We start from the raw sequence: 24,134 nt of genomic DNA on the forward strand, positions 1-24,134 counted from the left end.
CTGAATTGCTGCTGTGACAGAAAGTGCTTTTTTGTCGACAACTATTTTACATTTTCCATTTTACTGTCTGGCTTTTTAACTACTTACTGCGTTTCTGTTTTCCATTTGTTTACACCTTGCTCCTGCCAAGCTTTTCTTTAATACAAGATTTCAAAGCAATTTTTCCTTTGTATATGTAGATTTGCAGCTTCTTGAACATGGCACAGTCAAAATCAGTCAAACCCTTTTAAACTCCTCTGCAATTAGCTGGTGAAAGAAAAGGGGGGAAGAACGGCTCTGCTGTCTTTTATTTACTTATTTATTTATTTTCCTCAACACTCGGAGGAAAAACGTTCCTTTTTGTTTTATTAATGATGTGCTTATGAAATCGAGCGTTTGATGGTATGCACTTGGAGCAGGCAGAAGGCGAGCTTCCCCACGTCGCGCTGGCAGCGTGCTTCCTTTCTGATCTGTAGCACGCTAGTTTATTCCAGATGTAGGCTCGCTCTGAACAGAGGCTGCCTGATGTACAATGGCTTCACGGTGGAGAAAGATGGCCTGCAGGGACCCACTTGAAGCTGCCAGCTGTATTCTCTATTCTCACTTGTGGTCTGTTACATAAGATGACCCACTTTTTTTGCTTGCGATTAATCCAAGTAGAATATTCATACTGTCTTTAAAAAACATTTTAATTATTTGTAGCTTAGGCACTTTGAAGTTGATCAGCTTCAAGTGAAAAAATCTGGTCCAGAGGGCTGCCTGCTCGGAAGAGCCAAGTTAGGAGGAAAGTTGAGTCACCTAGGAGTGATGTAACTGCAGAGAACAAAAATTAGTCATTAGCCCAACTGCAGCCTGACTTGACCATTTGTATTTCTACTTGCTATGTGAGGGAAGTAAAAAAATGTTGGTCTGGAAGGGACTTCGAGAGATGACCTGGTTGCATCTCCTCCTCTGAGACCATCTTTGACAAATGTCGGTCCACGTGTCCATGAAACCTTTTCATCTAGAGGAATCCACAGTGCTGCGTAGGCAGGTCTGCTGCTGCTCTGGGTTTACAAGCAAAGTCCATGGGGTGGATCTGAGCAGGGTTAACATTTGCTCCCAGGACATGGGGAACAAATCTCTAAAGGGAAATTTTGGCTTCTTATTCCTTTGATGCTCTCAAAGCAAGCATGGATGACTTTCTGAGTGTATATCTTGGCTGAATCTCAGGTGAATTGTATGAAATTTTCTGGATTGACATATACAGGTATTCAGCCCATGTTATCTAGTGAGCCCTTTCCACTTGGGCTTTCAAGTGCTGAGCTTTGTTATTGTGACCTCCTTTGATTAAGGGATATAGGTTGGTCTCCTTATTCTTAAGAGTGACCAGAGCTGGGTATTGCCTAGTCCCTGGCTGCAACAGGAGCTGGTAGTGCCTCTGTCTCTGTCCTTGCTGAGGATGTGTGGAGTTTGAGATACCTGGCTGGACCGACATCAGCACATGTCTGCTTTAGGCATGAAATGCTTTTGCACTGAGAGCTGTGGGTGCACGTGTGCAGATTTATTGTGTCACTTGTGAATGGAGCTGGGGGGATTATTCTGAGTCATTTATAAATGAAGCTATGAGAATTATTCTGAAAGGATGGAAAAGTTCAGATGTTACTAGGAATAGGAAGCTGACAGCGGCCAAGCAGCAACCAGAATTGTGCAGCCGATCAGAGGAGACCGGTCCGCAGTTAAACTCGTCCTCCTCTGGGCAGGGATTATGCAGGCTCCAAGGACAGTGACATCAGACATGCAAACTGCCAAATCTAACTCCACTTGGAGTTTCCCTTGGGTATTGTAAGTCTCTGGAGCAGAGTGAATACACCAGAATCTTAGCTTTCATTTAAAGACTAAGTGAGCTTGTAGTCTTTTTGTTTATGAAGGAAAGCTTGAAAATATGATCCTTTAAAAAATATCAAAATTAAAGACATGCATCACTCTGCTTTTTTTTCTTTTCTTTTTTTAAAGTGTTTAGGCTGTGTGTTGTTGAACCTGGGAACCTCCAGTAACTCAAGGAAACTGGTTTTAAGTAAAATTTAAATGCATTTACAAACCCTTGTAAAGCACAGAGCTTTACTATTAAGGCTTTCCTGTCATGGAGTCACATAAGATGCACATTCAAAGCAGCAGCATTTCCTAGCTGGCTATGAAGTATCCCATGCTGCTCTTTTGCAAAAGAGATAGCAGCTTTGTGGGGAGGGGAAGGGGGTTCTGCTGAACACCCCCTTTCTCCAGGAGGCCTCAAGCAAAGGCTAGCAATCTGCTTTTTTAATACTTAGCTTTCAAAATCTTAGAGCGACGTACCTTGGAGGTATGTGTGTATTGGTGGGAGACGTTTGCTTTGTAACACGTGGTTAAATGAAGAGCTATGAATGTTTTATGAAGAAGAGGGAAAGAACAGTGAGGGGATCTGATTTCCAGTTGATGCCGAATTGTTTATTCCCAGTGAAATGCATGCAGCTGACTGGTGAGGACTTGAGGGACAGCCTTTTCTTACACAGGAGTTGGTGATCGTGTCATTTGAAAATGAGTGAAAGAAATACATGTTTGGGTATGTGCCAAATGGTTTTGTTGTCTTTATTGTGGCTGCATTTTGCCGTCCATGTTCGGGCTGAGTAATGCTTTACTTTGCAAGTGCTTTTGGAATAAGATGGTGCTTGCATTAAGAGTATCAGAGTCTTGCCATTTGTGCTGTGAAGTGCTTTGCTATGTAAATGAATATTTGAGAGTGGGTCAGTTAGGAATAAATTTGGGATTTGTTTTTTTTAATAAGATGTGTGATAGTGAGGAGTGCTGAGGCATGAAAGCTAGGTGCTGCACATTGTGGGCCTTTGCATAACTCGCATTCCAAAAAGCTTTTGCAAATCATTAAATGCAATTTTATGACTGCATTGTTAAACTTTATTGGAGGCTCTGCTTCCAAACTGGATTTAACAACGGGACACTCGGAGTGGCACCTTGTGAGGAGAATAGATGGTCATCGTTTCAGCCTGGGCTTGGCTGGGGGAGGCAGAAAGATTATATTTCTCTGTTACACTGTTTTCATTATGGGGGCAAGGTCCTTTATAGCAATAAAACCTCTCTGGAGCATTCTCATGCTGTAGCTCAGTTCTGTGTTTTAAGTAGATAAATATAGTTGACTCTTGCCCCTGCATTTAACGCGGCGTCTCATGTATCACTCTAATTCATCTCAAAGGATTCTCTGTTCTGACACGTCCTGTTGTTCAGCAGGAGACTGGGCTTCTATCGATGCATTGAGGATCCCAGTTAAACCTGTTGGGATATTGCCCATGTGGATGACTTTCAAGTTAACAAATTACCCACAAGTGTATATGTTTTCAGGCTCAAACTTTTGGGTTACATCTTAAGACACCTGGTTTGTTTTTCTGTTTCTCTTACCAGTGGTCTAGGGGCTGTGTAATTCCCCCCCCCACCACCCTTTGTTCTTAAGATATTGGTGTAGATACTGACCTCTTTGTTCTTGTATCTGAAAAACTCATCTTGCGTTGCATTTAAAAGTTTCAGCATAGAGCCCCAGTGATCAGGTAACATTTTCTTCACTTAATAAAGGCTCTGATAAACAACATTGGCCTAAAATCTGCAGGTTGCTGCCACAACCCTTGGGTTTGCAGATATATTTAGCAGTTCCCTTCTCAGAAACAAGCAGTGATTTGTACATGCTCTTCACAGTTTGGCATGAAATTTTAATCATCTTTGCTACTTGGGCGTTTGCGTACTGCAAGGACGTTACTTGCGTGTATAACAGAGCCAGTCAGAAATAGCTGGGTCTGGTGCCTGGTGACTACAACACATGGCCTAAAAATTGCCTCCAAATTGTGCATTTTGCTGTCTTGCAAGCTTGAAAACTTCCTAGGGTTTCTCATATTCTGTTATCCTGGTTCTTCTCCTCTCTGAGAGAGTCCTAGCAATAGCCTTACGTGTCTTGCTTGCTTGCTTGTTTCTCTTTTTCCTTTTTTGCTCTGCTGATATCTGCCACACTTGTGTTTCCTTGTGCCCAGTCCTACCAATAGGACTCACAGGAACTAGTTTTTGTTTTGCATTTCGTATTGCTCTGGAGTTTGTAAAGCACTTCTGGGATAAATATTTATGATCATTAAAAAAACAATAATAAAGGTGTCCTAAACATTGCTTATTACCTTGCTTATACTGAAAAGTTATTCTCTGCGGTGGATAAATTTATTACTTACAGTCTGTACAACAGCTGTCCAATAAGAAATATTTGATTGGCAGCTGATGATTTGAAGCTGATATTTTCTTTCCTGTGTCTCAAATCCTGCAAACCCCTCCAGAGAGGGAAATGCTGCTTGTGTGATGCCAGCCTGGTCCCTACTGCAATAGCAGCTGCGCTACCTGGTGTTTGAGGTCCACCTTGAACAGCATCTTGCTCCTCTGCAGCCCTGCACAGCTCATCCTTGAGTTTTGGCGGAGGGGCTTGAGGCCGCTGCTTGCTTCAGGAAGGATCAGGGCACTGAGAGCAGCACCTCTGTGTGGCTCAGAAAAGCAGCAAACAGCCCTGCAAAGAAACCTCTACGTGCTGACCCTGCTCTGTGCTGCCTCCTCCTTTCTGCCTCCTTCGCTTGGACCACAGCTAACACAGCAAAGCTCAGCAAAAACACCCGTATAGCTTGAGCTATACAGATGTGTGGTGATGGGCAGCAAGGTGCTAAATAGCTCCCTCCTGTACCCTCCCAGCCTTCTCTCAGTGTCCAAATCCAAATTCAAGGACTCTCTGCACGTTTTCTCTCAGCGAGAAGGTTGCCGCATATGGAAGATGCACATCCTGAAGGGGACGGATGGACTGGGAATCCAGATAACGGGAGGCAGAGGGTCGAAGCGGTCCCCTCACAGCATCATTGTCACCCACGTGGAGGAGGGCGGCTCCGCACACAGGTGAGGCGACAGCGGTGCCTTCGCGGGAGTGCGTGTGATGGAGCATCCATGGCCATTGCTGTTAGCCAGACTCATGAGACAAGTGTGGGGGTCTTGCCCTCCCATTGTGTGAGGGTGAGAATACGGCATTTTTAGCTTAAAAACTTCTTTTTGTGATTGGTCACTGGAGCTTCTTCCAGGATGTTTAGTCCAAACTATAGACAGATGAAACACTTGCTTGGTGAAGGAGCATAAACCAAGGAGTCTGATGGCTTGTGGGGCTTTTTCCCCAAGTCCCTTTTTGGAAGATGGGCCTTTCCCATGGAATCGGCAGTGGGTGAGTGTGGGTTGTGCAACCCAGGGTGCTCACTGCCAGCCCTGGCCCTGCTCCCTGATGGGGGCTGAGATGGGGCTTACTGCTGCTCCCTGACTGTCTCAAGTGGGGTATGGAGAAGGTTTGAAGGGTCTCAGCCCTGCAAAGAGGGTGAAATGGCTCTGGTTATAGCAATGATTTCCTGGGGCCATCTCTCTGAGCCACTTTTTTGGGCAAATAACACTACACCAATCGATGAAAGCTTAGCGTCAGCCAGATCACATGTTGTCCGTGCCTCCATGTGCCACCACGTGCCACCGGAGCCTGGCACTGGGGAAGGATCGCCCTGCAGCTCCATGTTCCTGCTCTGTTTCCGCAGGGACGGCAGGCTGACAGCGGGCGACGAGCTCCTCATGATCAACGGGCAGTCGCTGGTTGGGCTCTCCCACCAGGATGCCGTGGCTCTCCTTCGCTCGGCTGCTGGCCTGGTGCAGTTGGTGGTCGCTAGCAAGGTACAGTCCTCTCCTTGGTGGTCTCCTGAATGTAAAGTGCAAGTGCTGCGTGGAAAGGGCACATTTTTGATAGGGAATCACACGTGCACATTTGCTCCTCTAAATTTAATGCACAACCATGGGAAATATATCAGTAGCTGCCATAAATCTGTGGCAAATCAGCAGGGTGTACACCAATTTAATGATTTGCTTGTATTGTCGCTGTCGTTCAGTGTGCAAATGAGTCTGTATTTATTCATGCAGACGCTACTTAAGTTTTGGCCAAAACCATTTTCTTAAAATACAAGCTAAATAAAGCAGGCTGTTCTCAGCCTCTTCTGCTTCCTGCCTGCGTAGCCTCCGTAGCTCTCATCTCTTGTCCTATCTGTGTGCCTGAGGTCTCTTGATGATGATCTCTTGGCTTGAGTTCCTTATTTTGTCCTTGTTAATAGCCTGGAGTAGAGCTCTTGCACATAAAGGAGCATGAAATTTCAGGGAAATGAGAATGGAGCTCATTTATCAGTCAGGCTCTTCATTCTGCTTTTATCGCAGAAGAGGTTGAGGGGATATTACACAGTATTTTCTCCTTTGTTTAAGAAAACCCTGCCCACCCCCATTTGCTCTCCTCCCTGGACCACAGCCTGCTGGTCCCCCGCTTGGGTTGAAGCAGGTGTTTGGTGGGCGGCCGACCAACTCCCGAAAGTGCCTGTGGTCTCAAAGAAGGACCTGCCTGCAGGTGGGGGCCATCAGGGCCTTTGGGGTGGCGGCAGGAACATCTTGGGCCAAAGGGACTGCTTGTAAACCTGCATTTCCAGGTGGAGCGTGAAGTGTCAGCAAGCCACTGTGTCAGTATTTTTAAAATTTGTCTTAACTTCATCTTCAGGTTGCCCTAGCCAACCTGACGCAGGTTTCTGCGGGTTTAATGTCTGGATGCTCTTACGGCTTCCCGTGATCCTTTATGCTCATGTTTTTCAAGAAGAGGCTCTATCCCACCATATTCCAAGTGAAGAGCCTGTAACTTCTCTAACATTTCAGTTAGTGAAGTTAATTGAAGACCTTCTGTAGGCTCACAGCCTGGTATTAACCCCACTGGTGTTTATTCTGGAAACAACATGCTTTGACCTGAAGCAGGTACATTTTGTATTTCCTTAGACAATTGGACACTGTGCCAAAACGCAAGGCGGTAGACTCCATAAATTTCTCCTTGAAATTATTTGCTTGTTCATGTGATGACTGAATCAAAATAATCATCACAAATAAGCTTACAGCATAAAACTTCACATTCCTGATCAGGCTGTGAATCTGTTTGGCCTGTGCTCTGTGCGCTTGGACAGTTTTCATGTCCCTGCGAGGAGGACTTGGAAAGGCAAGCAGTGGGGAATCCAGCCTGTGCCGCGTTTCAAGCAGCCTCAGAAAAGGTGTGAATAGGTGAAGTGTTCCCCAGCAGCTCCCTCTGGGCGTTATTTGTTGGAATGGGAAAGCAGCCTTGCAATTTGGCCTGGTGAGCACTCTTGAACGCAGGATTTGTTCTGAAAGCAATAAAATAAGAGTCTATGTGGCCACTGCTTTCAGCTGATGCACCTGTTTGCCTCCGGGAAAAGGTGCCAAAGACTGGAAACAGATCCTGAAGCATCAGGACTGAGTTGGTAGAGGATCGGTGGGTCGGTTTTCATTTTGTTCTCCTAAGTGGGGTTGTCGGTGTATTATTCTTATGTGTGTAGATAGATAAACGTGTGAAGGGAACATCCACAGGGAGGGAGCAGGAGCACAGAGTGTGATTTGGGATGCAATGAAGAGGTCTGTAAACTCTGAGTCTGCTCACAGTGACATTTAATATACCCAAAGTGGGGAGGAGCTGGCTGCTGGGGAAGCGTTTATTTTAAATTCCCCTTTATGAAATCTAAATGTTTCAGATGTGTATTGGCCTGTGTTTACTATATATGCACTTTAAAACCAGGTCTGCTTTTTGTAACTGAACCATTGAAGTTTGAGCACATGGAAGTGTGTAACGAGGGGAGGATTACCAGGGAGCTCTCACTGGGCAGGTGAAATGGAGCAGTTTCACCATGACTTCAGTGGTTTTCTGCACACAATGTAACATACTTTGTTGTCTCTCGGGTAGGAATCTGCTGAAGGGGATTTTCTGAAGTACCCATCTACCAGTTTGCCAGACTTGCTTAGCACTTGTGCAGTCCAAGACTCTGTCTCTTGCACTGACAATAAGGAAAACGAAGAGCCAGAAGAAGAAGATGTGAAAGGAGTGAATGTGTCTCCTGAAAAACTGGTCGCTGTAAGTGTGGCTTTGGTGTGACGTTTTTGCTCTCTCCCTTGATGCCCGTTTGCATCTGTCACGTTCTCCTACAGCCTGACACGGAGCAGGTCCTCGGGACGGGGCAATCCCACCCAGCCCTTCTTTGCATGGGACGTGGGTGACAAGCTGAAATGGGGATGGCGTCTACCACAGCATCTGCCATCTCTGCTACTGCGCTGCAGCGAAGCAGTGGCACAGGGAGCAGGAGCTCTCATGTCCTCCAAGCTATGTGGCAATCATGGTTTTGTTTTTCTCTCTGCCGTTGGATTGTTTTCCACCCACTTCCACTGCTTTTGTTGGAGCTGATGCAAAGTCTCTCGCAGTGCTTACGTGGTAACACGGTCTTCTTTGTCCTCCTTTTGTAACTAAACTTCTTTATCAGTTTATGATCCAAGTCTTCAAGTTTTTATTTGCTCTGTTGAAGCCAACAGACACTTTTGGGGGGAGGGATATGAATTTCTGGCTGTGAACTGTAACTGAAGTTCTGCTGAATAAATGCTGCTCGTTGATAATCTCACTTGCATTCCCTTCAGGGCTGCATTAAGCAGAGATTAAGTGGATTATTGCTATTTATTTGTAATGTAGCAGCTCTCTGAAACTTCATTGGTGTTCTAGGCCTCTGTTGTATTGTTCAGACAAAGAATAAAATGGTGTTTGCTACTCTAAAGAGCTTGCAGGCTGGCTTTCCAGCAAGGGAAAGCAGGTGGATTCACTTGAAGCTTTTATCTTTTTTCTGTTTTCTCTTCTTGTCTTTTTTTCCCCTCTTTTCTGCGGCAATTATAATAAATCTCTTAAACCTTTGGATGGCTCAGACGTGATACTGGTTTTCTGACTTGTTTTGATTTTGTATTCTTATACTTTCCCTTTTCTGAGCAAAAGACCACTCCCCGGGACGCATCTCGCGCTGTAGTCTAGCTGATGCTGGTGTTCACTTCATACCTGCCTGTTATCTCTGACTTTCTTTGAGTCTATGCTTATAACAGTCCTCACTCTCACACATTTCTTTGCTGTGACAAGTTTTGTTATTTCTGCACTGTCTTCTCTTCTGTGTGCCAGGGTGCCTTTTTGGGGGGAGGAGGGGAAAAACAAATAAATCAGGGATGCTTATCGTGCTGATGACGGTGTGGTGTTTGTGTGCTAACTCAAGTGGGCACCTAAGCATTCTTTTAGCTATCAAAATACTTTAAATTCTTCTATATATCACGTTTCAAATTCTGGTAATTTTTCATAAGGCTGTGGCTCAGCAATGCTTGAACATAAAAATAAATTTTGTTAAAACTTAGTTACATGTGGCTTCAGGATGCAGCTCCCCAGTGCTCCAGTGACTCTTTCAGCACACGCTAGGAGTTATTTATTTGTCACTTGGTTTGCTCCTGACTTTCCAGAAAGGCTCTGCCTGCTTTTCAGTGATGGCTTTTTTAATCGGGTGTTTCCTTTCCAGATTAACATAATGCTTAGGGGAAGCTCAAGGTAGCTGAGGTGCATGCCACTGTGAAGACCCAGCTGCACGAGCCTGCCCAGAGCCCTTCAGCATGGACCTGAGTTTGGAGCCTGCCCCAATGTCCGTCCCAGTGCCGCTGCAGCTGGCAGTGGTGGTAATTCAGAGCCAATTTGATTTGCCTGCCCATCTGGCACTCTCGCCCCTGATGGCAATAGCTCTGTGCTTTTATAATGCATGGCTGGGGTATGGAGGGGAAATCACAGAAGTCTGAGTACAATAAACATTAGAAGAATAGCAGCAAGGTTTTTTTTTTTTTCTTCTTTTCTCTGTTTCTATTAATTTTTTTTGTTGGAGGGGATGTAATTCAGAGGGTTGTAATAAGTTATTGGTGTAATAAGTTATCTCAGGACCTCTTCTTTTTTTGCTTGAGCTGCACATGAAATCCTTCCTCTTCTAATCCAAAGCACAGGATGTCTTTGCATTCCCCTTGTAATTGCTGTCTGGGCCTCGGGAGTGCAGACAGGGCTCTCTGCAGCCTAGGGTGGGCAGTCTGTACAGTATAGACCCCTCGGCTCTACCCGCAGCCTGGTCCATCCTCATCAGATCAGGGCAGCCTCAGCTGAGCTGGGCTGTGCAAATCCTGCATGCAACTGGGCAGGACGTAGGAAGGTAAATGTATGGAAAAGGTAAATTTCACACGTGGCTTTTTTCCACCTGGCAGGATGGGAGGGATTTCTCATAGCAAAGCTTAGAAGCTGATTTCAAGGTCAGTATGAATATGAAGCATCACATGATTTTATATTTTAAATATATGTGTAGTCATATAGATTATTGCAAAATTGCTTTGGAAATTATCGTTCTTTGCTGCTCCCACTCTCCTGATGATACTCACATGTCTTCTCTTTCTCTCATGTATATTCCATTATATTTATACTGTAGATAAGGAATGATAGTGTGACTGATGAGTAAAGCACGAACTAAGTTCAACCATTTTTAATCAGTGCAAATATAATTGTTTTAGACTTCCAGAGTGGGTGGTACTCAAGGTCTGGACCAGGTAACTGAGACTGTGGTCTCAGTTTAAGCATCAGACCTCTTAGATTTGAAACTGATTCTCAACCCCTCTCTGGCCAGAAGTTACCTTTCTCACCTCTGACAAGAGGTTAATGAATTTTCTTGTTTACTGTGCAGGGCTTTGTAGAAACTTAAAGGGATGCTATCAGGTCCTGGGTGGTTAGGTAACAACAAGTAATTCAGAGTGATTTATCATCAGCCGAGGCTTCACTGTCCCTTTTCTGACCAGCACACTGGCTATCTAATTCGTAAGCAAGTGTAGAAGATACTACAAAACTTGCAGGAGCTCTTAGGGTTGTCTAAGGTCTTCTTTCATTAACTTCGCTGTGAGTATAGTTCAGTGCTGAGTATTCAGAATCATAATTTATAGACCTGATGGACTTGCTGTTAATGCCTTAGCACCTGGCTGCTTAAAGGCTGAACCAGGCAGAAAAAATAATAATTTGGAACTAAGGTATATAGTCAAATCTTCATCCTTGTAGTTATTTAGAACTCAGCTGGACCAGGCCCTGAGGAACCTGATCTAAGTTGTCTCTGCTTTGAGATGGGGGCTGGACCAGGGACCCCCAAAGGTCCCTTCCAACTTGGCTTACTCTACAATTCTGTGAATAATTAAAATTAAAGAAATAAATCTCTTTTCTAGGGGTGGGATGTTAAAAATTTTCCCTGTGAGCAAGTTCTTCAAAACTCTTAAGTTCTGCTCCAGTATTTCCAGCCAGGGAAATACAATCTGAGCTAGTCAGCTTCCCCAGGACACAGCAGAAGAGTTTAGTGACACTTGAAAACTGTAATTTAAAAAGAAATATCACTTGCAAGTCTTACTTGAAAGTCCACTTGTGTTTCATTAATAAAGGTTTCATAATACAATTTAATTGGAGCTCTGTTTTTACAGTCTCCTTATGTAAAGACCTATTTAACATGAAACATTCCTTAAAGTTCTAACTTTAATAAAACTTGTGCTGCCAGGCAGAAAAAGGATTACATTAATATCCTTAAAGTGCATTTCTTTCAGAGCTGGTTTGGCCAAAGTGTTCCTTAACTTCAGGTACGAAATACCAAGCCACAGAGTCATGTTGTGCTAAATTGTCCTGAGGCACTTTGGGGATTTTAAACTCCCTCCCCCGATCCATATTTTGCCTTGTGCAGTTGATATTGCTATTTTAAAATGTCATTATTTATGTCCAAGTGAAATAGGATGATATGATAGTACTTGCCTTTGACGATTTATTTTTAATTCTAATTCACTTTTCCTAGTATTTCTATTGCTGGAAATTGAATCTGTCACTGTATTGCTGGCTGGTGGAGCAACCTGGGAAATGAACTCTAAAGAGAAGGCAGATCTGCCAAGAATTTGCAAGTGTCTGATGAATTTGGGACATTTTGGGTCCCCAGAGGCATCTGCTTAGTTGCTTCAAAAGTTTTTTGCCTTTGTTTCTGGTAGTGCTATGTTGTTCAATATATGATGATCTGAGTACTTTATTTTTGAAGTGTTCAACTTCAGTGACCAGCTTCATATTAATGGCTTAAAATTCCAAAAAGTTACTAAATACAAGTGGAGGGTATCTGCCTGGGGAGGTTTGGATCTGTACTTGCTGGAGGCAGGGAGGGAAAGCGGGGCACTGTTCCTCTGTACCTTACTTAATCTTGTGCTCTCCTATGGGTATCTGCCACTCGTGATGCTGGAGGCAGGACCGTGAGCCAAGTCTGTTCCACGCAGAATAGAATTTGTGCAAAAGAAATTTCTTATTTGGGAAAGGAGGTCGTCATTATCCCTACCTGTTAGGGGGGAGCTGGGAAGGGAGGCGATTTGCCTCCCCGTGCCCATGCTCACCATGCAGGCAAGCCCTAGGGACACAGCCTCTGGCAGCATCCCCGGCTGCATGACCCTCTGCTGTGGGATGGCAAGCCCCTTTTGCTCATGTTTAATCATTTTGCTTTGACCTGAAGCGCTTGATGTGTGCCTTCACACGAGCTGTGGGCGCATTGCATGTGGAGACGGCCGTGACCCAGCAAGGTCTTGATCTTCCTACAAGTAACAGAAACAGGATGTCTCCGGTTAAAGGTTTCTTGTGTGAGCCGGGTTTCCTTATCCCTGCCAAAACCCACTTGTGTTTTTTGCAAGACATGCAGCTGAAAGTGGATAAATAAGCCTGTTTTGTGAATATGGAGAAATGCATTTGTTTAACCACGCTCCCTCCCCATTTTTATTTTTTATCTGAGCTGTAGGACTGCTTCGTTATTTTCTGTCATGAGCCTTTCTGTCTTACCGGGGAATCCATACGTAATTACCTGTAGCCATGCAAGCATAATAAGGAAGAGGATAACAATGCCATAGGTTTAAAAACACTCTTGGGGTCAAAAGTTCTTCTGGAAACACTGGGCGAGCATTTCAGAGAAAGCATTAGCATTGAGAAGGAACAGGAAGCATAACTCAACAATTAAATGTGTGCAGAGTGCGGGGAGAGACCCTCATTACTTGGAGGACTTGGCACTACAGTGTCGAAAGAGGTTGCTGAAACACGATTTACTCCTCAAACAGCACTGCATGACTGGAAAAAAGCAAGAAAGAGCTTTTGCTAGCAGAAATCTGCTTTGCAATGAAATGCTTTACTTGCTGGGGGGGGAGAAGATGAAAAGCCTGGTCTGAGGCTCGGTTGTGGCCAGCCCTTGTCTTGGAGAAGGGTTTAATAACTCCTTTCCTCTTCATGGTGAGGGCTAGCAATGTTTGCAGATCCTACCTCATGCCAGATGGCTGTTGGAAGGGGCAGGTGAGAGCAGGGTTGAGCTGCACCTTAGCATGGCTTGGAGCTGCTGCTCAGCTGTAAATGCTGCTTTTGTTGAAAGTCTGGCAGCACTCAGTACCTCTCTGAGATACATTCTTGTCCAGCATTATCTGTGGGTCTGTGCCCATGCAGTGCCCTTCACTTACGCTGTAGCTGAGCAGACACACTGGATCCTACAGTGACTCCAAATGCAAGTTTTTAGAGTAAATGTAGTTAGGAATTTGGGCAAGAGAAAATGACAAAATATTTGGGGACCAAGTCTTGTTCACCCAATGTGACTCTTCTTCTTGTGTTGTTTGCAGAAGCTGTATCACATTAAAATAAGCAATTGTAATTCATCTTATGGCTGAGGGGATGTTCAGTGATGGGATGATGGTGGTGGTGCGGCACTGACAAGGGCTTGGGGCAGGTGTGGGCACGCATCACATGAGTTTGGGGAGGAGAGGAGTGGTGAGAGGCCCCCAGAGGGGAAGCATCATTGAATTACTGTCTTTCACACATTCTAAAATTCACCGTCAAGGAGACATTAATGTGAATGTGTTCTTCAGGTCAGGATGGAGTTCTTCAGCAGCAGTCGCATCCTTCCCTGTGCCTGGCTCCCAGCCCTTCTGGGCCACTTCCTACTGCCTCCATGTTAAAGGCAAGCCCAGAGAAAATTGTTTCACCCAGAGGCCAGTACTCTGAAGGGTTCCCTGTAGACATGATGCAGCCTACAAACTGTGAAATATCTCCTGTTGCTTGGGCTGGTGGAAGATAACCTTTTTGACTTGACCATGAATATCAGTGTAGACAATGCCCAGAGTTACAATTTTTGCTCTTCCCGTGTGATATGTTTGAAAGCCAAGTCAGCAGAGTAATAGAAACACAAGTTTATCTACAGTACAGGTTCTGCATGGTCTTTGTTTTTGTGAATGAGGGTTTTTCCCATAAAGCAACAGATACAGTACAGCCTGTCTCTCCTTTGGGTGTTTGGATAACTGCCCAGTTTTGAAGGAGATGAACTGCCTTTAACAAGCTAAAAATAACCCCCTCATGGCATTGGAACAAGAGAGATGCTGTCACAGCCGTGTGATTCACATACATTAACAGAAGGATAATAAAGGTTGTAGGATTTGAGAGTTAGCATGAATGTCATATCATCACATCTGCAATGTGTTTATCTGCAAATTCTTGAGCGTGTACACAGTCCAGTCGTGGTTGGGCTTGGTTAAAACTCGTTCGAGATGTGCTGTGCTTGAGTAAATGTAGCCTCTATAATGTATGAGGCTTCAGATCCTTGATTCAGGTATGAAAGACACTTAATGCTTACATATTCCATATCCTCTCATGTACTTACGATGATATAAAATGTGGTTTTGGAGCTGAAACCCAAAGCCCTCCACCAGCTGCGTCATGGGAATGCTCTCTGCAGCTGTGGGTTGACGTCGGTGTTAGGAAGGTCTTGCTTCATTCTCAGGAGAGTTGTTTATTTTGAGGACTGTTTATTGCTTGCTTTATCCCTCACCATGAGTAAAAAGGTTGTCATTTAAAAAAAAAAAAAAAGGCAGAAGCAATTTATTGTTCGTCATGATGCATAAGCTCCAGATTTGTGCTAAGCCATGAACTGAGCATTTATTAAAGAAAATAACAGAGGAGCTGCACCACCTTTCACACAATGTGAGTTCCATGTTTGACTCCTCTGTTTACCAGGACCAATCTTCTGGGACCTCTCTGCAGCACATGGAGACATCTCGTGGGCAGTGACTAAACTGCATGCAAATGTGTCATGCTTTTTGATGTTTGGGGGAAAAAAGGATAAAGCATAAAAAAGAAAACAGCAGTGATCTGTTTGTGCACCATTTCAGAAGTATATGCATTTGATTTCCTTTAGCTTAGAAGCTGTTTCTAGTGAAAATCATAATATATTGCAGAAGAAGAGTAATCTGGTCCAAAAAGGATTGGGAACTGTTTAGCTGGGAGCATCTTACTATTTCCAAAGCATGTGTTGTCTGCTTCTTGGAGAACTTATCTGCATTAGCCATTTCCTGCATTTCTTCCTATTTAAAAGGATATTTTAAAAGTTTTGTCTCTTCAAAACATTATTATTAATTTTAGCGACTGTTTGGAAACCTGAAAATGAAATCTTCTTTGCTTGACTGCAGCCCTGACCATAAATATAACATCGCACCAGTGGGTCTTTGGAGCCAGCACAGCTGAGATCCTGGTACATCAAGAACCTGCCAGCATCCTCTGGGCCATGCACATTGGGGCTCCTGGTGTCAAACACATTGAAGAAGGTTTTGGAGTGTCTTGTACAAAATAGATAGAGCATTCTGGAAGATGAGAGCAACTCAGCTCTGCCATAGTCCATTTCCAGTCTGTTTGCTGAGGGTGCATGGGCAGATACTGCTGCTGGCTTTGTGCTGGTGAGTGCCAGGTTATGTTTCATGTGCAGGTTAGTGTGTGGCTACTCTATAGACATGGTAAAGAGCAATAAAAATAACCATTGGGGTTTTTTACCTCCTGAAGCTGATGGTAATGCCCTTTCTAGCAACTACTGCATTACAGTGAAGGCTTATGGTGGCTTTTGAATGCAGGCATTTGGTAGAATGATAGACCAGACATTCTTAGAGACCACTTTAAAGGCTTTTGTTTTGTTTATTTGGCATTTCCACCTATTCAGAAAATAGGGCAGCTCCAGTTCTTGACTGTTTATCAGATTTCCTGATCTCCTGCTGCACATGAACCAGGAGTTTTCCAACACTTTCTTTATAATTAGGTAACGGAGGCCTCAGGTTCCCATCCCCTTTGCCTGGGCAGGAGGAAGCACAGGCTGCACCCGGTGGTACCGGCACGGGTAATTCCCAGATGAACTGCTGGGGAAGGTGGCCGGTGCTTTGTTTCACCAGCGGTGCTAAATATAGCCCAAATCTGAGCCCTCCTGGAGCCTCACTGATGGAGCCTGCCCTGGCCAACATGCAGAGCTGCTGTCTACCCGGGCAGCTTCGCGCTGCAGGAGAAACCGGGCACCAGGTTTTTCTAAGGTGCCACTTAAGGCACTGAATTAGTGCTGACATGGAGGTGACATTCCTCCTCTTTTCCTCCATCCCTGGCTCCATTTGGATCTGTGCATTTGTGCCATGACAGAGGGGAGCAGCAATGCAGTGCGCTTTGAAAGAGGGGAGTCCTGTAGCTTGCACCAAAACCGACTAAATCTGGGTTTATTTTGGACTTGTTGTGAGCCCCATGGTTCAGCCACGGGAACTCCCTGGGCGTTGGGAGGTGCTGTGTTTCGGAAAGGTGCCCCTGGGTGCTGCAGCCCCTGACGTGGTGTGTCCTGGTTTGTCTGGCTCTTTCCAGCATCCAGGCAGCTTTGTGCATGCCCTAAAACAGAGCAGTAAGCCATGCAGAACTCAATGCTGGCCAAGATTAGAAAATCCATGTCCTCTGCATCATTCGCAGTGTTAATTCTGGTAAATTATAGTGCTACAGTTTGTAATTTATCTGGGAGATGGATTCAATTAAATTGAAAAAGAGCTAATTTAAAAGTGAAGGTATTTTACTTTCTGTGCAAGGGAAAGGGGCCTGTGGAGTTTCCTGCCTACCAGATATATTTAAGGCTTAAAGCATGCTGTGCCCTGTAAAGCAATAAATAATTGCACAAACAACTGGAACAACTAGAATTATAATAGATCTTGGAAGACAATCTCCAAAACTTTTGGAAAGGTTAAAGCCTTTAAGGCATCAGCTAGTCTCAAGGGACTATGAAGAAATACTTTGTGCAGGGACCAGGTGAAGCCAGGTTTACATCGGGCATTTTGCACCTTTCTCTGAAGGATCTGGTGCTGGCTCCTCTTGGAGACTCCTTGGGTTCATCCTTCCAGCTGCCCTGCAGACAGTGGTGTTGGGGTGTTTCATGATTAAATATGTTTGAGGTAGTGCTGCTTAAGGAGAAGCTGTCCTGGCTGTGTCCGGACCAAAGATGATGAGGAATTATCCCATGGAACTTGCGCAGGGTTCCTGTGTGCAGGGGCACGGCCATTCCTCTTTCACATTACTGTTTTAAAGAAGGGCAGTGGACTTGCTGGTGGACTTGCTTTGCCAGTGCAGGTAGGGCTGAATTTGGCGTGCCGCAGACGTCTCAGTCTAATTCTCGCTGTTTCGCTGCCTAACTATCAGGTTAAACTTGTCTATATGCTGCTAGCGCTTCTCAGCAGAGAAAGCCGGCAGGCTGTGCCGTGGGGAGTTGGATGGGTTCGCTGATAGGAAAGGCAGCAGCTTAGGAGCTCCGCAACGGCAGCAGTAAAGCAGTTTGCTTATTAAATTGTATCATCCCCTGTGTGCCGCCTTGTTTTCGTAGATCGGCGACGATTGCCAAGCTGTTTGTGGTTAAACAATGCAGACTCTCATAATCCTGCTCCTCATCTCGCCTAATTAAGGGCCTGCTCACGCTGGAGCTTTGCCCGAGCAAGGACTCCGGGGGCAGTTGCTCGTGCTGGTGCGGTGCCAGGACCGCATGTCCGTGATAGCGCCGTTTCCTTTGAAATCAATTGAGATGTCACCATCACTTGATCCTGGAGCTACTTAATGAACTGGCAAAATGGGCTCTATTTTTAGATCTCCCTTCAAACTACTGTGCGTGTTAAAGCTCCCCTTGTCCTTAACGCCGGGACGGCGTTGGGCAGGATTTATTGGTTTAGTTTAATAAGAGGCGTACAGAACTGAAATAATAAGCTCCATTTCCTTGAAAGTGAGGAAAATTAAAATGGCATGGTTAAATCCGGGCAGCCGCCTTGAGACAGTAAAGTGATACGTTCACGTGTGGCCAGAAGGATAAGGTGGAGCTGGGTTTTTCTTCTTGTCTAAGTTACAAGAGAGCCAAAGATTACAGAGACATGACTTTGGGGAGTTCTCGCAAGCTTTGTGGATTGGATTTCTAAGTGTTTTCTGAATAGGATAAAACTCTTGGTCATTTATTAGACAGGCTCAACAACTTAAAGAATATCTGCTTCATTGCAAATGCTCGAGTGTCTTCCCCTACATGTTTATAATTAGTGTCAGAAAAGTATTTTTGCTAAAATAAGAAATAAACACAGACCTAGGTAATTCAGATGTTTTTACTTCTTATTGTAGTCTGAAGCCAAGTTGGATAAATTGTAATTTCAGGAAGCCGCTGAGAATGCCTTGAGGCTTTCCGTAGCATTGGTGTTTGCACACACATGCCCTTCTGCGGATCATACATTGGGTTTGGGGGTTTGCTGTCTGTAGGCTCACAGCCTCCAGGATTGCGCAGTGATGAGGTGAAGGAATGGGGTGCACAGTTTTAATGCAAGTGGCAATTGTCTCCTGTTTTTCCTCTCACCCCACTACATGGAAATGTATGTAATTGCAAAATGCATCTCTACTTTGCTTCTGTTGCACAGTCAAAATAAATAAAAGCGAAAAAAACTCCAAACCAAACCCAAGTAGTAGAAACACAAGATGTACCGAATGCGTAACCCTTGAGCCCAGGCTCAGGGTGGAAATTGGCTCTCTGTACACTGCTGCAAACTAACTCAGATTTTTCCCCCATGTTCTGAGCTGGAGGAAGCGGTCCAGCTTTGGACTGGGAGTTCTGTGGTCTCATCAGGTGTAACTGCTCATGTCCATGCATGCTGCAGAAGTGAAACAGCTCTGCAGCTCCGGACCCGACCTGGGTTGTGCTCAGCTCCAGAAAAGTCGGTTTGGACCCATCCCTGTCTGTTAGGATAGTTAAACAGCATGCCAACAAAACTGGCTGCTTTGGTGAGGCATCACTCTTGTTTTTCATCATCCCTATGCTTCAGATATTTCTCCACCACAGAGTTATCGCTGCCCCTGCGTACTGATTGTTTTGCAGACCTTTAAAACCACCAGCTACGTGATTTTTTTGTGCGTTTGTGCAAATGATTTCTACCTTCCTACAAGGGAGGCATTCTAATAGAGTATTTTTGCGTGTATGGTAAATTCCAACATAACTTTGTGTGATCCATGAAGTCCCGGCTGGCTTCCAAACACTGCTGTCTTCAGGGTATCCCTATCTCTCGTAGGGAGAGTTTGTGATACTTTGACTGCGGTCTAATCACTGATGGTTTGGGTCTCTTGGGTGGGTTTTTGGATCTGATTTCTTACATCTTTTCTGGAATGAGTCCCTCATTAGGATGGCCAAATCATAAGCACTGGTTTTTTTCAGACTTAAGTAGTTATTTTCTTCTTCAGATGAATCTGATTACGTGGAGCTGTGAGCTGCCAAGCATTTGATACTAGAAGTGGACTGAAGTAGTTGCTGCAATGCCTTGAAAAATCAACAGGAACTAGCTAGGATGTGCAAACTATGTGTAAACTTTGTGTAGCTGTTCATGTTGAAGGGGGAGGAATAAAAAGCAGCTTCCATTCCAGCTTCCTGTTATCTGCCAGTTTTATGTTTTCCTGAAGTTTTTACCCTTTGAACTGAGATCATGAAGTCTAGACTCTGCAAAAGATACACTTTGGCTTTCTTGGTTTGGGGATAAGAGGGACTGGGGGATGTGACACAGGTTCTGGGGAAGATTCTGCCATTTTTAAGCTTGAATAGTGGAACTAGAAATTATTTTAACAATAAGAGTGTTTGGTCATTTGAGTGGGATTTTTTATTTAAACCGACTTCCAACAGTTTATATAGTACATTAAAAGTATAATGCAACCAGTAAGTGGTTGTATTGGAAATTTTGTCATCCTTGCCGTGAGCTGGCTTAATAATCGTGCAGAGGATGCGTGGTGGGTGATGGGGTGAAAATGTAAAAGAATTAGTGTGTGCATGGGGAGCGTGTCGAGGATGGTGGTGTAGCGGCACATCTAGGAAAATGAGACTGCTGTAGCTTGGTAAAGGAAGCAGCGAGTGGAGAAGGAGGTCACTAGGGTCTTCCACAACGCATGGCTTGGGGAGAGTGTTTGCAGGCTTTGCACATGGGCAGCTCTGCTCATCCCTGACCATGTGGGAGCAGGACGCAGGGGGCGTGTGGCCGTGCTGCTGTACATCGTCACCTTGTATTGTCACCTGCATCTAGGCAAACACGGTGGATAAACAGACTCCTCCTGTCTCAATGCATTTACTCAGGGTGGTGGGGTTGCAAGTCCATGTGTAAATTTAAGTTGAGCATTTCTAGGCTTTTAAGTGCTTAGCTGTATAATCTTCATAGCTTTTTGTTGAATTAGCTTTTCATCCATTGTGCATCAGCATTCAGCTCCCAACACTAACAATAAAATAACACTTTTTAAAAGTGATTTTCTTTATAAAGATGTGATGTCTCGGGAAGCTTGCTGAACTGAACAAGCTGCAATAAAAACTACATTAAAATTTTGTTAAAATGCATGTGGAAGCACCTGAACAAGATGCCGTGGATGCTGGAGGTGCTCTGAGGGCATTAGTGTGGTACCCTGCAGAGGATCTGTGGCCATACTGAGCTGTACCTGTACCCATTGGTAAGATTTGCAATAATGTCCAAAGGCATTGCTGAAAATTACTTACAGAAACGTGTGCTGGGTTAATACAATGACATGTTTTGGAAAAAAAGATGATGTGCAGTGGAATTTTCTGTCCCTTAGTAAAAATGAGAGGAATTCCATCAACTTCTCTGGTTTACAAGTAAATAATTTTTTTTTTTTTTTTAATTTTTTTAGGTGATGGAAACTGAGAAGTCTCAAGATCCAGCTTGTGCAGAAGTGTCCAAAGGAAACAACCAGAGTCCAACTCTGGGAAGTGGCATACTGAAATACAGAAGTCGATCCCAAGGTAAAGCTGGGTTGATAAAAGATAGCAATAGTAGAATTTTTATGTTGTGTATTTATTTTAGCTCTCTAAAAGTGAGATAGAATTTCTTTCCTTTGGAGATCGTATTAGTTTAATTTGGAAGGAAAATCCCAGCTGTAAGATGTTTGCATTCAGCCTCCTGAGTTGAACTATTGTACGGACAGAAAGACGAAGCAAAATTTTGGAAGCGTCTTTCTTTTTTTTTTTTGCTTCTCCTCTTCTTCTCCTCTTCTTCTCCTCTTCTCTCTTTTTAACATTTACATTCCCTATATATTTCAGTGTGCTCTGATACTGAGGTGGGGGACATGTTTCAACATGCTGTCACCAAAATACCCGTTATGGCAAATACTCCCCAAATTTTCTGTTCTTTGTCCCCAGGTCTTAACGGTAACCTCTGTGCAGAGCTCGATCACATTCTCATCCCTAATACTTTCTGAGGCTCCCTCCCTCCTGTGTTCACCTTAATTTCCATGTACTCAGATATTTTTAGCGTCCTCCAGGGAGCTCCTCTGCCTGTAGCCCCTGCGGCTGTGTGTTGGTGGCTCACTGGGGATCTAGCCCCAGTTCCCGTGAGCGCTGATGCCCCTGGGCTGTGGGTGAGCCTGGAGCATCCCCCAGCCTGGTCCCAAGCCTGGGCTGCAGCATGGGAAGGGAAGCTGTATTCAGAGATGGGCAGAAAACACAGAACTATAACTGTTCTCCTAGAAGAAGAGAGGGAGAGGTAAGAGGAAAGGAGTAGTTGTAGGTGCCAGGAGGGTTTGGGACTGAAAGAACTGCCACGATGGCGGGTCCTGCCAAGATAGCTGTGCTGACTATGTGCAGTAGCAGCAGTGCCCTGTGTGCCTGGGGAAGGGGAGCTTTAAAACCAGAGGTAATTTCACACCCCAAAGCAGGGAGCAGGTTTAAATTGCACTCTGGTCAGTGGGTACAAATTCTGCCTGTGGATGCGGTGCCAGAATTGCTTTAATGCTGAGTGAAAACAAGTGGCTGCCCCAGCTCTGTACTCCATCCCTCCCTGGCACTGGCAGTGATGCTTGCACAGCCTCCAGACAATGAGGAGGTGGCAGAAAATGGGTTTGGGGCTCTCCTGGGCAAATTTTCAGTGGGTCTGCCTCAGACCATGGCTTGTGAGCCCTGTCCCCAGAGTAAGGACAGGGCAGTGAGGATGAAGAGAAAGCAGAGCTGCCCCTTTCAGCAGCAGCTCCAGCTTAACGTTGGTTTAAAGTAATCTTAAAACCACGTCATGAAATCCAGCTTGCACAAATTTGGCCTGTCTGTGTCTTGGGTTTTCATCTGTAAAATAGGGGTTAATGTCCCTTCCCTGCATGGCGGGGAAATGTCAAGGATAAATGTGCAGGAACTGCTGTGACTGGGGGTCCTGTGGGGACCTTGGAGAAAATGAGAATTGGAGGAGCCCTGGTGCGAGGAGTGGGGTACTCTGCGGCTAATTACAGGATGTCCTTCAAGACAAATAATTCTGTTTCTTACGTGAACTCTGCACTCTTCTCCTCTTGAATACATTTAGGATCGTTGCCAGAAGGAAAAAAATAGCATTTATTTGGCACATTTTCCCTTTTTCCATTCCAGAAAAATTTCCCTCAAAGTGACATCACACCTCCAGAAATGAATACTGCTACAGTGTCAGGTCTTTTAATTTTAAATAAATGAAGCTTGAGAGCTTAGTGCACTGGCAAGTGCCACTGGGTGAGAACAGCTGAATTTCTTTTCTGTCCCTGAGCTACCGGCTCAATTATCTTCTGCTTTTCCTTACTACCATGAGCGACAGTGCTGAGGAGTTCAGCATCACTGAAGGATCGTAGAAAATGTGTGATAGCAGGAGAAGTTTTTAGTTGAGGATGATCAAAACTAGCTTCTAACTGCCCAGTTGGGAACTGCATTGTTTTAAGGCGCTGTTTAAGTTGGGATTTGCAGGAGGTGATTATTGTCTGCTGGCAAGAGGATAAAGCAGCTCTGAGATGTTTGTGGGATGTGTTTCTGTGGTTTTCCCTAGGTGCCGGATCCCGCTTGGAGTCCGTGGGAGAAGACGATGAGCTGACAGTGGAAAATGGTGAATCGAATTACGAAATAGCAGTGAAGTATTCCCGGGGTGGCAGAAAGCACTCTCTGCCCCAGCAGCTGGAGTCGGCGGGAGCCAGGCAGGTGGGTGGAAAGACATGGCTGCCTCTGAGCACCTCGCTGTGGTCGGTCCTTCGAGATCTGTCTGGAGGTTGTAGAAGCAAGTGTAGTAAAACAAGACCATGTAGGTACATCACGGGGACTGAAACCAGCCCTGGACACCAAAACGGGATGCGTTGGCCACCTATGGAGAACTTCTTTACTCTGAGGATGGTGAAAGGGGGTACCTCTTGCTGTAGCCAGAAAGTCCTAAGGCTGATCTTATGAGCTGCAGTTCTAGAGATCTGAGGACTTAAACAAAAAAATTGAAAAATCGTGCTTCTCTTTACTTTAATGATTTGAGGATGGAGGCTTTTTTTTTCTTTTTTTCCCTTTTTTTTTTTTTTTTTTAAGCAGATAAGGACTTTAGTATATCGTGAGGCTACTCTTAATCTTCCTAATTTAAATTGTGACTGGTACATTACAAAATGATCCCACTGTGCGAAATGCAGGAAAATTACTGTGGCAAGATTCACTTTGACTGTAATGAGCTAGGATTTCATCCCTTGAACATTTTTCTGAATATATCTGTGAGATCCCCCCCCCTCTTCGCCAACACACGGAATTTTCCCGGTGTGACATCCCGGTGCCTGTGCCAAGCAGTCAGAGTGACTTCCCTTGTTTGCTCGTGTTTGTTAGGACTACCATATAGTGAAGAAATCCACCCGTTCCTTCAGTGCTGCCCAAGTGGAATCTCCATGGAGACTGACCCAGCCGTCCATCATTTCCAACATCGTCCTGATGAAGGGGCAAGGCAAGGTAAGGATTCCTGCATGTGGCTGGTTTCTCACATGTAGCAAGAGCTGGCGTTTAAGAGGTGTCTCCTATACCCAGGACTTCCAGCAGCTCTCAAGGTAGCCAATA

At 44.8% G+C, this 24,134-nt stretch overlaps 1 protein-coding gene across 1 annotated transcript in view; it reads left to right on the top strand.

Moving 5' to 3' along the window:
* The window catches only part of PDZD2 (PDZ domain containing 2), a 137,889-nt gene that overhangs the window by 80,672 nt on the left and 33,083 nt on the right, over positions 1-24,134 (top strand). Inside the window, exons 3-8 of the mRNA XM_050913369.1 lie at positions 4,775-4,917; positions 5,589-5,721; positions 7,823-7,990; positions 20,966-21,077; positions 23,107-23,255; positions 23,910-24,029. Of these exons, the coding sequence (XP_050769326.1) occupies positions 4,775-4,917; positions 5,589-5,721; positions 7,823-7,990; positions 20,966-21,077; positions 23,107-23,255; positions 23,910-24,029 (825 nt within the window). The remainder of the gene's footprint in view (positions 1-4,774; positions 4,918-5,588; positions 5,722-7,822; positions 7,991-20,965; positions 21,078-23,106; positions 23,256-23,909; positions 24,030-24,134) is intronic.

This window comes from Gymnogyps californianus, chromosome Z (genome assembly GCF_018139145.2).
Source record: "Gymnogyps californianus isolate 813 chromosome Z, ASM1813914v2, whole genome shotgun sequence".
Classification (NCBI taxonomy): Eukaryota; Metazoa; Chordata; class Aves; order Accipitriformes; family Cathartidae; genus Gymnogyps; species Gymnogyps californianus.